Source organism: Anas acuta, chromosome 2 (genome assembly GCF_963932015.1).
Source record: "Anas acuta chromosome 2, bAnaAcu1.1, whole genome shotgun sequence".
NCBI classification, from domain to species: domain Eukaryota; kingdom Metazoa; phylum Chordata; class Aves; order Anseriformes; family Anatidae; genus Anas; species Anas acuta.
In genome coordinates this window covers 917,102-927,838 of record NC_088980.1, presented here as the reverse complement: position 1 = coordinate 927,838, position 10,737 = coordinate 917,102, and the positions used below count along the sequence as shown (strand labels likewise).

General features: G+C 65.6%; 2 protein-coding genes across 5 annotated transcripts; both read left to right on the top strand.

The window, feature by feature from the left end:
- The first annotated feature begins 6 nt into the window (after nt 1-6).
- On the top strand, nt 7-5,100 carry LOC137851947 (zinc finger protein 777-like). Of its 2 annotated transcripts, none has more exons than XM_068673087.1 (6): nt 7-210; nt 1,619-1,745; nt 2,306-2,419; nt 2,531-2,635; nt 2,725-2,859; nt 3,391-5,100. In XM_068673087.1, exons 1-6 carry the CDS (start codon nt 109-111, stop codon nt 4,290-4,292), a joined length of 1,485 nt encoding a protein of 494 aa, XP_068529188.1. In that variant the 5' UTR covers nt 7-108; the 3' UTR covers nt 4,293-5,100. The 2 variants fall into 2 exon arrangements, with proteins under 2 accessions (XP_068529188.1, XP_068529187.1); XM_068673086.1 differs by having other exon boundaries at nt 8-210; nt 3,388-5,100.
- An 820-nt stretch (nt 5,101-5,920) lies between these two features.
- LOC137851943 (zinc finger protein 777-like) lies at nt 5,921-10,125 on the top strand. 3 transcript variants are annotated; one of them, XM_068673077.1, is made up of 5 exons: nt 5,921-6,057; nt 6,334-6,744; nt 7,636-7,762; nt 7,905-8,024; nt 8,704-10,125. In XM_068673077.1, exons 1-5 carry the CDS (start codon nt 6,034-6,036, stop codon nt 9,762-9,764), a joined length of 1,743 nt encoding a protein of 580 aa, XP_068529178.1. In that variant the 5' UTR covers nt 5,921-6,033; the 3' UTR covers nt 9,765-10,125. The 3 variants fall into 3 exon arrangements, with proteins under 3 accessions (XP_068529178.1, XP_068529177.1, XP_068529179.1); XM_068673076.1 differs by having other exon boundaries at nt 8,701-10,125; XM_068673078.1 differs by lacking the exon at nt 7,905-8,024 and having other exon boundaries at nt 8,701-10,125.
- The last annotated feature ends 612 nt before the right edge of the window (nt 10,126-10,737 follow it).

Sequence of the window (10,737 nt, the reverse complement as noted above, 5' to 3'; positions counted from 1 at the left end):
GGGAGAGGGGGGGGGGGAGGTGGCCGGGGCCGCCCCCCGGGGCCGCCCCGTCCCGTCCCGTCCCGTGGGGGTCCCGTCGGGGCCGTTCCCGGGGGGGTTGGGGGGGTGATGGAGGGGCTGAACGCCCGCATCCAGGCCCTGGAGAGGCGGCTGGAGAGGGCCGAGGAGGCGCTGAGGGATGGGGGAGCCGGGGGGCTGCGGCTGCCCTCGGTATGGCTCGGCCGGGGGGGTGGTTATGGGGTCTTTGTGGGGTCTTTGTGGGGTTAGGGGGGTGGTTATGGGGTCTTTGTGGGGGCGGGAGGGGGCGGGGGAGTGGTTATGGGGTCGGGGGTAGACGGGGGGGATGGTTATGGGGTCTTTGTGGGGTCTTTGTGGGGTTGGGAGGGTGGTTATGGGGTCTTTGTGGGGTTGGGGGGGTGGTTATGGGGTCTTTGTGGGGATAGGGGGGAGGCAGGGGGAGTTATGGGGTCTTTGTGGGGGCGGGGGTGGTGGTTATGGGGTCTTTGTGGGGGCGGGGGGATTGGTTATGGGGTTTTTGTGGAGGTGGGGGGAGGTAGGGGGGGTTATGGGGTCTTTGTGGGGGCGGGGGGGGTGGTTATGGGGTCTTTGTGGGGGTAGGGGGGTGGTTATGGGGTCTTTGTGGAGGTGGGGGGAGGCAGGGGGGGTTATGGGGTCTTTGTGGGGGTGGGGGGGTTCGGGGGCGTGGTTATGGGGTCGGGGAGTAGACGGGGGGATGGTTATGGGGTCTTTGTGGGGTCTTTGTGGGGTTGGGGGGTGGTTATGGGGTCTTTGTTGGGGTGGGAGGCAGGCGGGGGAGTGGTTATGGGGTCTTTATGGGGTTGGGGGGGTGGTTATGGGGTCTTTGTTGGGGTGGGAGGCAGGCGGGGGGGTGGTTATAGGGTCTTTATGGGGTTGGGGGGGTGGTTATGGGGTCTTTGTTGGGGTGGGGGGTGGCGGGGGGGGGGTCGGGGGAGTGGTTATGGGGTTTTTGTGGGGTTGGGGGGGTGGTTATGGGGTCTTTGTGGAGTCGGGGGGGTGGTTATGGGGTCTTGTGGGGGCGGGAGGGTCGGGGGGAGTGGTCACGGGGTCTTTGTGGGGTCGGGGGATTAGCCAGGGGAGTGGTTATGGGGTCTTTGTGGGGATGGGGGAAAGCCAGGGGCTGTTTATGGGGTCTTTGTGGGAATGGGGGTGAGACTGGGGGGGTTATTTCGTGTCTTTGTGGGGAGGGGGAGGAGCCAGGGGGCTGCTCATGGGGTCTTTGTGGGGATGGGTGGGAGCAGGGGTTGTAATTTGGGGTCTTTGTGGGGATAGGGCGCAGCCTGGGGGCTGCTTATGGGGTCTTTGTGGGGACGGGGTAAGCATGGGGGCTGCTTTGAGGTCTTTGTGGGGCTGGGGGTTGCTTTGTGGACTCTTTGTGGGCTGGGGGAGTGTTTTTGGGGCTGGGGGTCAGCCTGGGGGTCGCTTATAAGGCGATTTGGGTGGGGAGAGGGTGTTTGAGGGTCTAGGGATCAGTCTGGGGATCATTTGGGGTGCTGGGGGCTGCTTATGGGGTCTTTGTGGGCTGAGCGGGTGCTCGAGGGGCTGGGGGCTCAGCCTTATGGGGTCGCTGCTCCCGTAGGTGCCGGTGACGTTCGAGGACGTGGCGGTGCAGTTCAGCCACCAGGAGTGGGCCCTCCTGGACCACGGGCAGAAGGAGCTGTACCGGAGCGTGATGCGGGGCAGCTACGAGATGCTGGTGTCCCTGTGTAGGGCCGGTCCCGATGGGTTCCTTTCCTTTCCCTTTCGTTGGGATCTCCGCCCCCATTTCCCCAAAAAAAAAAAAAAAAAAAAAAATCTGCTCCATTTCTTGTCCCCCCCCCCCGGCAGCGAGCAGAATTTGGGGGATGTCCGTGGGGTCTCCTGCGGGCACGGTGGGCTGAAGTCTCACGGCGCTGGGAGCCCCATGGTGGCACGGGGGTGACCCGAAATTTGGCCCTGCCCTAAATCTCAGCGCCCCAAATCGGGGATTTCTCAGCGGTCACCGTTCCCCTTTGGGCATGCGCATGGGTGTGAGCGCTCTGCACCCTACACGGTGACACCCCACGCACCCCATGGATTTCCTTGTGGCTGTTTTTGGGGGGGTGTCAGAAAACCCAAAGGGTGCCCCCGTAGATCTCCCTGCCGGTTCCTGTGCGCCCCTAACTCTGCGCAGCGCCGCAGTGGGGGGGATGAGCTTTTGGTGGGCAGGGGCTGTGCACGTGAGAGGTTGTGGGGTGCCCAAATCAGTCGCGCCTCGCCCCTGATCCCTGTTTTTGCCCTCGAACAGACTGCGACCTCGCCAAACCCGAGCTCTTGTCTCGGATTGAGAAGGAAGAAGAGCCGTGCGTGCCCCCGGAGCCGCAGCGGGACGGAGAGGCGGTGCCCCCAGAGCCAGCCGCAGGTGGGTGACACTGGGGGGGCTCCTGCCTCTTACCAGGACCTCCCCCGGTGCAGCAGCCCTGGGGGGGACCCCGGCAGCTGCTGCTGACCCCAAATCCCCTTCTTCCCCCAGAACCCAGCTCTCCTGGCTCCGCGAGCGATGGAGCTGTGCAGGAGGAGGCGGAGGAGTCCCGCGAGGGCAGCAGGAACCCAGTGGCCACCCCGGACTGCAGCACACGTGAGTGCCCGGCGAGACCACCAAATGAGGGACCCCGGGCCCTGCCCGTGTCCCACCCGTTGCCCTAATTCCTGCTTCTGCCCTTGCAGCTCGTGTCCTTCAGGGAGCTGTTGGCACCCCAATGGAGCTCAGCCCGCCGGGCCCCTCTGTGCCCTGCCCCGTCTCCACGTGCTGCCGTGATGTGGTGAACCTGAAGCCGCCTCCATCTCCCCCCCCTGCAGCAGGTACTGGGCAGAGCCCCCCCCTCATCCCGGCCAGGGGCTGGGGTCTCAAGGAGCACGGCACCCGGGAGCTTTGGGGGGGCTTTTGGGATGGGATTTGGACTGTGCCCTCAGTCATAGGTCTGAATTTTTGGGTAGATCTGTGCGGTGCCAGGAGTTGGACTCGATTTTCCTTGTGGGTCCCTTCCAGCTCGGGATATTCCACGATTCTATGAATTTTGATAGCCGAGATGGGGCTCTGAGAGTAAATCCTGTTGCCAGGTGTGAACCAGCCCACATTTGCGAATCCCTGACGAATCTGTTGGGTTCTTCCCACCCTCAGCAATATTTCGTCGTGCCAAGCCACCCGGGGGTGTCTCTGTACCCATGCCCTGCGTGTACCCACACCGTGGTCCCGGCGTAAAGGGGGGTTTGGTGCTTCCATTCGTAGCAGCTCCCGGGTGGGCAGGGATGGGAAAAGCCCCGAATCTTTATGCCTTGTCCTCAAAACCGAGCGGAAGAATGATGCTCATCTTCTGCAAACCTTTCCAGCAGGTGCTGATGTGGGGATCCCGACAGAGATCCCGCGGGAGGAGGTTGCTGCGGAGGAGCTGGCGGTGCCCGAACTGGAGGGGCTGCAGAAGGATGAGCTGAAGGACGCGGCGAGCGGTGGCCGGGACCTGGTGGCAGCCGTGCCCAAGGAGCTGGACAGGGAGCCGATCCCGGGTCTCTGCCGAGCAGCGGCGTGCACGGATCGCAGCCACCCGGTCGCCTTGCCCAAAAAAATGGTGGTGGAGAGCGCCTGCAAGGGCAGGACGGCGAGCTGCCAGCGCAGCTCCTCCCGGGAGAAGTTCTACAGGTGCGTCGTGTGCGGGAAGAATTTCCTGCTCAAAATCAACCTCATCATCCACCAGCGGAGTCACAGCAACTGGGTGCCCTACGTCTGCGTCGACTGCAACCAGGCCTTCATGTCCAAGAAGAAAATCAGGCGGCACCTACGGATCCGGGCGGCCACGGGGTTCTGCCCCCCCTCCGATGCCAAGGAGCGCGCCAGCAAGCCCCCCTGCCCGGCCGCCCAGCCCCGTGCCCAGGGCAGCGGCGCCGCGGCGGCGGCGCAGTGGGAGAAGCCCAGCCCCAACCGGTGCCCGCTGTCGCCCCAAAAAATCATGTACACGTGCAGCGAGTGCATGGAGAACTTCTCCAGCCAGAACTTCCTGATGCTGCACCAGGGGATGCACGCTGACCTGCACCACTTCACCCTCTGCGCCTGCTGCAACAGGAGCTTTGTCTGGGCCTCCGAGCTGTTCCCCCAGGCCGAGCGGCCCTACTGGTGCGGGGAGTGCCAGAAAGCCTTCAAGCAGCACGAGCACCTGGCCGGGCACCAAAAAACCCACCCCAGGAGGGAGAGCCCCTACGAGTGCAGGAACAAGCTGCCTCTGCCCGTGGCACCTATTTAGGCACGGGGGTGGGAAGTAGGAGACGTAGCGGGAGAGAAGGGTCGGAGCTGGACTCGATGAGCCTCGTGGGTCCCTTCCAGCTCGGGTTATGAGCACGGGGGTCGTTTCCAAGGGTGGAGGGCTGCTGCTGTCCCCTCTCTCCCCCCTCTCCTTGGCCACGAGCCCTGGGCAGCCTGGCTGCAGCTCGCCCTGCCCAGCACGCCTGTGCCCGGCGGCTCTTTGTGCCCGAGGAGCCTCTGCCGGGGGGCGAGGACCTGGTTTAGGTGAAGGACTCCTCTGGCTGGAGGTGTGGGTAGATGGCAAACGTGGAAATGTTTGCTGTGACAGCTGAACGTGGCTCTGTCGTGCTGCTATCAGCCCCCGTGGGACCGCCGCATCCCCGTGGTGCTGCCCTGCCAGGCTGGGGTCAGGTCCCAGCACGGGTGGGCAGCCGGCGGGGGCTGCAAGCACTGGTGCGGGGTCTTTCCCCCATTTCTGGAAGTCACCGAGGGGAGTAAGAGGACATTGGACCCGATGATCTTCCGAGGTCCCTTCCGATCCCTACAGTTCTGTGATTTTGGAGCTGAAGAGCTGGATAAGGATGCTGATGGGGAAATAATTTTGGGGGGTAAAAGTGTGAAAGCGTCGGGAGCGGCCAGGTCGGGTTCTGGCGGATGAAATGTGCAGAGGGGGCTCCCGCAGTGCCAGCGGGGTCGCCGCCGTGACTTTCCCTGTGTGCCTTCATCCTGCGGGCCGTGGCCCCACGGTTCCTCACCCCCCACGGCGTGGGGCAGCGGTGGGGCTGGAATAAAGAGCAGGAGCCACTCGGCCCCGTGGTGTGTGCTGGGGGGCGACGGGACGGCCACGGCTGGGCTGTGCTCGGCCTCAAATCTGGGGGGGGATCGGGGTATGGGGGGTACGGTGAGGGATCGGGGTCTGGGGGGGGGTTATGGGGAGGGATTAGGGGGTGGGAGGTATGAGGGATTAGGGGCTGAGGGTATGGGGAAGGGTTGGGGTTGGGGGATACGGGGAGGAATCGGGCTGGGGGATATGGGGAGGGATCAGGGATGGGGTGTCGGGGTGGGATCAGGGGTTGGGGGGTCGGGGAGGGATCAGGGGTTGGGGGTATGAGGGATTAGGGGCTGGGGGATATGGAGAGGGATCGGGGTTGGGGGATCAGGGAGGGATAAGGGATTGGGTGTTGGGGAGGGATCAGGGTCTCGAGGGGGTATGGGGAAGGATTAGGGGCTGGGAGGTATGAGGGATTAGGGGCTGGGGGATATGGGGAGGGATCAGGGATGGGTTGTGAGGGAGGGATCAGAATTTGGGGGGTCGGGGAGGGATGGGGTACCGGGGGGTATGAGGAGGGATCGGGGACTTGGGGTGCTGGGGACACGGAGGGTTTGGGACCGGGGGGGACCTTAAAATGTGTGGAAGGGCTCCAAGAACGTGTGGGGAGTTCTGGGACCGGGGTGGTTTGGGGCTGGGGGGGGTCCTTGGGCTGTGTGCGTGTGGGGTCTGGGAACTTGGGGGGGGGAACTGGGAACGGGGCTGACTGAAACTGGGGGAACTGGGCTGGGGGGACCAGGGGGCCGGGACTTTTCAGCCCCGAAGCACTTTGGGGGGGGGCTGTGGGAAGGAGGGGCCGGGGGTCCCGGGCCTTGAGGGGGGGGTCTGTGAGGAGAACCAGGCCCGGGGCCGTGCTGCGGGCGGGCCGCCAGGCGGCGCCGTGGTGCGGAGGCGGCGGCGGCGAGGGGCGGCCATGGCCCGGTGGGGCCCGGCTCAGGTACGGGGGGCACCGGGCACCGGGCGGAGGCGGCTCCAACCCCCCCTAAACCCCCCCAAACCTCCCCATTTCCCCCTGTCCCTTCCTCCCCTGGGCGGCGGGGACCGGCCCTGGCCGCAGCCCGGTGCTCGCCGCACCCCGGGGTGGGGGTGGGAGGCCTGGGGGGTGCGGGTGCTGCGAGGAGGGGGACAGGGGGACGGGGGGGTCCCTAGGGTGCTGCCCACCCTCGGAGCACCCCCCCCTTGGACCCTCACTCCTTTCTCTCCCCGCTAACAGGAGCCCGAGTGGGGGCCCGAGCCCTGGCAGCCGGTCCCGCCGCAGCCCCCCGGCCACGTCGCGGTGCCGGTGGCGGTGCCGGTGGCCGTCGAGGGCGAGAAGCAGCCGGGGGTGGCCGAAATCTCGCTGTGGACGGTGGTGGCGGCGGTGCAGGCGGTGGAGAGGAAGGTGGAGACGCAGGCCCTGCGGCTGCTGAGCCTGGAAGGGCGAGCGGAGACGGCGGAGAAGAAGCTGTCGGAGCTGGAGAAGGCGGTGCTGGATTTCGGGGGGCAGCTGGAGCGCAAGTGGGCCGCCCTGGCCGCCCTCCTGCAGGAGAGCACGAGGCGCCTCGAGCACGTCGAGCGCCAGCTGAGGCACCGCGGATGCTGGGCACCCCGGCCCGGCATGGGGCCCGGCGGGGACGTGCCCCAGGTAACGGGGGACAAGCCCCCGGGGAATGGGGGACGTGCCCCAGGTAATGGGGACAAGCCCCAGGTAATGGGGATGAGCCCCGGGGAATGGAGGATGTGCCCCAGTTAATGGGGACAAGCCCCTGGGGAACGAGGGACGTGCCCCAGGTAACAGGGGACATGCCCCAGGTAATGGGGACAAGCACTGGGGAATGGGGGACAAGCCCTAGGTATTGGGGACAAACACCAAGGAATGGGGGATGTGCCCAAGGTAACAGGGATGAGCCCTGGGGAATGGGGGATGTGCCCCAGGTAATGGGGACAAGCCCTGGGGAATGGGGGACAAGCCCCAGGTATTGGGGACAAACAGCAGGGAATGGGGGACAAGCCCCAGGTAACAGGGATGAGCCCCGGGGAACGGGGGATGTGCCCCAGGTAATGGGAGATGTGCCCTAGGTTACAGGGATGAGCCCTGGGGAATGGGTGACAAGCCCCAGGTATTGGGGACAAACAGCAGGGAATGGGGGACATGCCCCAGGTAATGGGGACAAGCCCCACAGAATGGGGATGAGCCCTGGGGAATGGGGGATGTGCCCCAGGTAAAAGGGACAAGCCCTTGGGGAATGGGGGACAAGCCCCAGGTAATGAGGACAAGCCCCAGGGAATGGGGGATGTGCCCCAGGTGATGGGGACAAGCCCCATGCAAACCTCCTGGCTGCTAGGGGCGAGTTGTCTGAGCAGGGAGGCATCGTTCTGCTGCTTTGGGATTGTTCCCTGAGCTCAGGCTGGGACACGCAGGAGCTCCGCACCCTCACTGTGCCAGCCCAGAGCACACGGAGGGAGGGATCAGGGCACTTTGTGGGGGCAGGGAGGTGCTAAGGGGGTGCTAAGGGGGTGCCTCCTGCCGTTCCAGGTCCCCACGGCGGGTGAGGATGACGCCGCCTGTTTGCCGGAGCAGGAGTGGGGTGGCTTGGACAGCCGGCAGCAGGAGCTGTACAGGATGGCGGTGAAGGGGAGCTACGAGGCCGTGGTCTCTCTTGGTAAGGATCAGTCCCTGCGCACGTCTCGGACACTTTGTCACCTTCCCTCCACCACACCTGGCTGTGCCGGAGCAGCTTTTGCCCAGGGGCTGTGGTGCCAGCGCCCGGCATCAACCGTTGGCACGGCCACTTCCTCCCCTAGGGCCCGGCGACGCCAGCTCCAAACCCTCTCTGCTGTTGCCGGCCGAGGACGGGGAGGATTTGGGGACCAGGACCCACGGGCTGCTGGAGAAGGGAGCGGTGTCAGGGCACGTCGGTGGCGGTGAGTTCGGGCAGCCACGATGGCGTGAACACCACCACGGAGAGGGCCTGGGGGTGGGGAAGGGCTGCACGCAGCTCGGCTGGGCCAGGGGATGGAAATTGAGGGCTGAGGAGGAAAAGCAGTGCCGCAGGGGGGAAAGAAATCCGAAAGGAGCCACGCCAAATGTCCAAGCCAAATGCTGAGAGAGTGGAAAAAGCCCGGGCAGGGCTTAGCGTGAGCGTGGCTCTGCGCCTGCTTGCCTGCAGACAAGCTCGGTCCTGCTCCTGGAAGGGAGCTTTGGTCCTTTGCCCCGCATTTACCCAGGTAAACCCTGCTGTAAATTCCCGACAAAGTTCCTTCCAGGACAGAGGACTCAGCAGCCCCGACTTTTTGTGGAACAATTACAAAAGCCCTCGTGTTTTCCTCTCTTCTGGCTCCTTTACGACTATTGCATTGTCAGGCCCTTGAGTGCCCCCCAAGGTGACCAGATAACCCCCAGCAGACGCCAGCATCCTTCCACCTCTTGTTCTTCTCCTCTTTGCTCGTGGTAAAACCCTCCTGCTCCCTCTCTAGCGGCACGTTTGCTGCTTGGTCTCACCAATGTGCTGCAGGGGAAGCTCAGCTCCTGCTCCTGCGCTGGGGCCAGAGGCACGGGAGAGCTTTCCTTGGCTGGAGGTGAATAATTGCTGTCTCCCAGCAGGTGAGAAGATCGTGATCAAGACAGAAGAGCAGCAGCCACAGGAGGAAGGATCGGAAAGCCTGGCCCTGCCGCAGGCTCCCTCGATGAGGCTGGAAGAGGAGGTTCCCCTGAGCCAGGAGCTGCCGGTGCCCTGGGAGAGCCACAGCAGCTTGGACGAACAGAAGGGAGCTGGAGAGGGCTTGGGGGAGCTCTGCAAGCACGGAGCCGCCCAGCCTGAATTCAAGCCCGTGGTCGTCCCGCTGGAAGCTCGCCCTGCCCCGGGGGCTTTGCCTTTCCCGGCGGAACACGGGCACGGCGCGGGGACCGAGCAGCCCTTCACCCTGCCCCAGGGGCTGCCGCTGGGAGAGGACAGTGCCGCGGAGGCTGCCTCGGCACAGCCCGGCGCCGAGGAGCACGGCCCGTGCGGCGCCGGGGACGAGCCCCACGGCCTGCCCTTGGGCTGGAAGAGCGTGAGGCTGAAGCGCAGCCTCCTGGCGCGGCAGCAGAGCCAGGCGAGGAAGAGCAACGGCTCCTTCATCTGCACCGCCTGCGGGAAGAGCCTGGCGCACCACGCCGCGCTGCTGCGGCACCAGCGCCTGCACACGGGCGAGCGCCCCTTCCAGTGCCCGGCTTGCGGCAAGAGCTTCAACGAGAAGTCCAACCTCAACAAGCACTACCGCATCCACACCGGCGAGCGGCCCTACTGCTGCCCGGCTTGCGGCAAGGGCTTCATCCAGAAGCACCACCTGCAGAAGCACCAGCGCATCCACGGGGTGCAGCTGCGGGCGGGCTGGGCGGGCCGGCCGGCGCGGGGCGGCGGGGCCGGGGAGCGGCTGTACCGCTGCATCGAGTGCGCCGAGAGCTTCCCCCTGCAAGCGTCGCTGGAGGAGCACCAGCGCCGGCACACGCAGCAGCGGCCCTTCCAGTGCAGCGGCTGCAGCAAGAGCTTTCGCCACCGGCAGTCCCTGAACCACCACCAGAAGGTCCACGCCGCCGCCAGCCCTCCTGCTGCCGGCGTGCCCGGCCGCGGCCAGGAGCCGGGGGCTGTGCCCTGCAAGGTGTCGACGCAGGACAATCCGTAAAATGAGGGTTGTGGTTGGGAAGGGGCAGCGTTTCTGCAGGCGGAGAGGTGCAGCAGCCCGTGGGGGCAGCACCGTGGGGCTCCCCGCAGCCCCCCACCACGTCCCCGGGGACGAGGACGGGGCCGGCTGACACGCTGCAGGGGCGAGAGCAAGCAGAGGAGGTCCGGCAGCAAGTGGCTCGGCTGAGAAGTGGCTGCTGCGTGTCCGGCACCGTGGGACGGGGAGCGGAGCGCTCGAACTCAGGGTTCCTGAAATCCTGCCCGGTTTTGGGGGAGTTGGGTGGCCCGGGGACAGGCTGCTGGGACAGCCGGGGTCACCGCAGGGCTGGGGAGAGCTGTGGATAAAAGATGATGTGGTCTGATGCCAGGCTTCGTGTGTCGGCTGGTGCCGTGCCGCCTCCAACAGCCCCCACCGAGGGAGTTGTGGGGGTGAGGCCACGGGAATTGTGACATTGGTGTGCCCACCCTGCACGGGTGCCCTCGCCCAGCCCCAGGGAAATGCAGGAATTGCGCCAGGGAAATGCAGGAGCTGCCCCGCGGCCATGCAGAGCCCCCACTCCCAGCCCCATTCAGCCAGGAATTGTGGCTCTGGGAGGGAATTTGCACCACAAAGCCTTATCTGCCCTCCTCCTCCTCCTCCCCTGGCCCAGGTTTTGTGATTTCGGTCCTGTCCCAGCACCATGTGCGCCTGTGGGCCAGAAACCAGCAGGGCGAGGGAGGGGATTGTCCCCCTGTGACCCGCTCTTGTGAGACCCCCCCTCAGGCACTGCCTTTGCTGTGGGGCCCCCAGCACCGGGACATGGAGCTGCTGGAGTCCAGAGGAGGCCATGGGGATGCTCGGAGGCTGGAGCAGCTCTGCTGGGAGGAAGGAGGGGACACTGACACCCCGGGGACAGCTTGGAGACAGCCTGGGGATGCCTTGGGGATGAAGGAGGGGGCCATGGTTTCCTGGGAACACCTTGGGGTGAAGAAGG

What these genes read in the sequence shown, in the direction of transcription:
- LOC137851947 (XM_068673086.1), top strand. Translation starts at nt 109, where the DNA reads ATGGAGGGGCTGAACGCCCGCATCCAGGCCCTGGAGAGGCGGCTGGAG. An exon ending in GGGGGCTGCGGCTGCCCTCG is followed by an intron (nt 211 to 1,618) that starts GTATGGCTCGGC and finishes CTGCTCCCGTAG; the next exon opens with GTGCCGGTGACGTTCGAGGA. An exon ending in GCCCCCAGAGCCAGCCGCAG is followed by an intron (nt 2,420 to 2,530) that starts GTGGGTGACACT and finishes TTCTTCCCCCAG; the next exon opens with AACCCAGCTCTCCTGGCTCC.
- LOC137851943 (XM_068673076.1), top strand. Translation starts at nt 6,034, where the DNA reads ATGGCCCGGTGGGGCCCGGCTCAG. An exon ending in CCGGCGGGGACGTGCCCCAG is followed by an intron (nt 6,745 to 7,635) that starts GTAACGGGGGAC and finishes CTGCCGTTCCAG; the next exon opens with GTCCCCACGGCGGGTGAGGA. An exon ending in CGAGGCCGTGGTCTCTCTTG is followed by an intron (nt 7,763 to 7,904) that starts GTAAGGATCAGT and finishes TTCCTCCCCTAG; the next exon opens with GGCCCGGCGACGCCAGCTCC.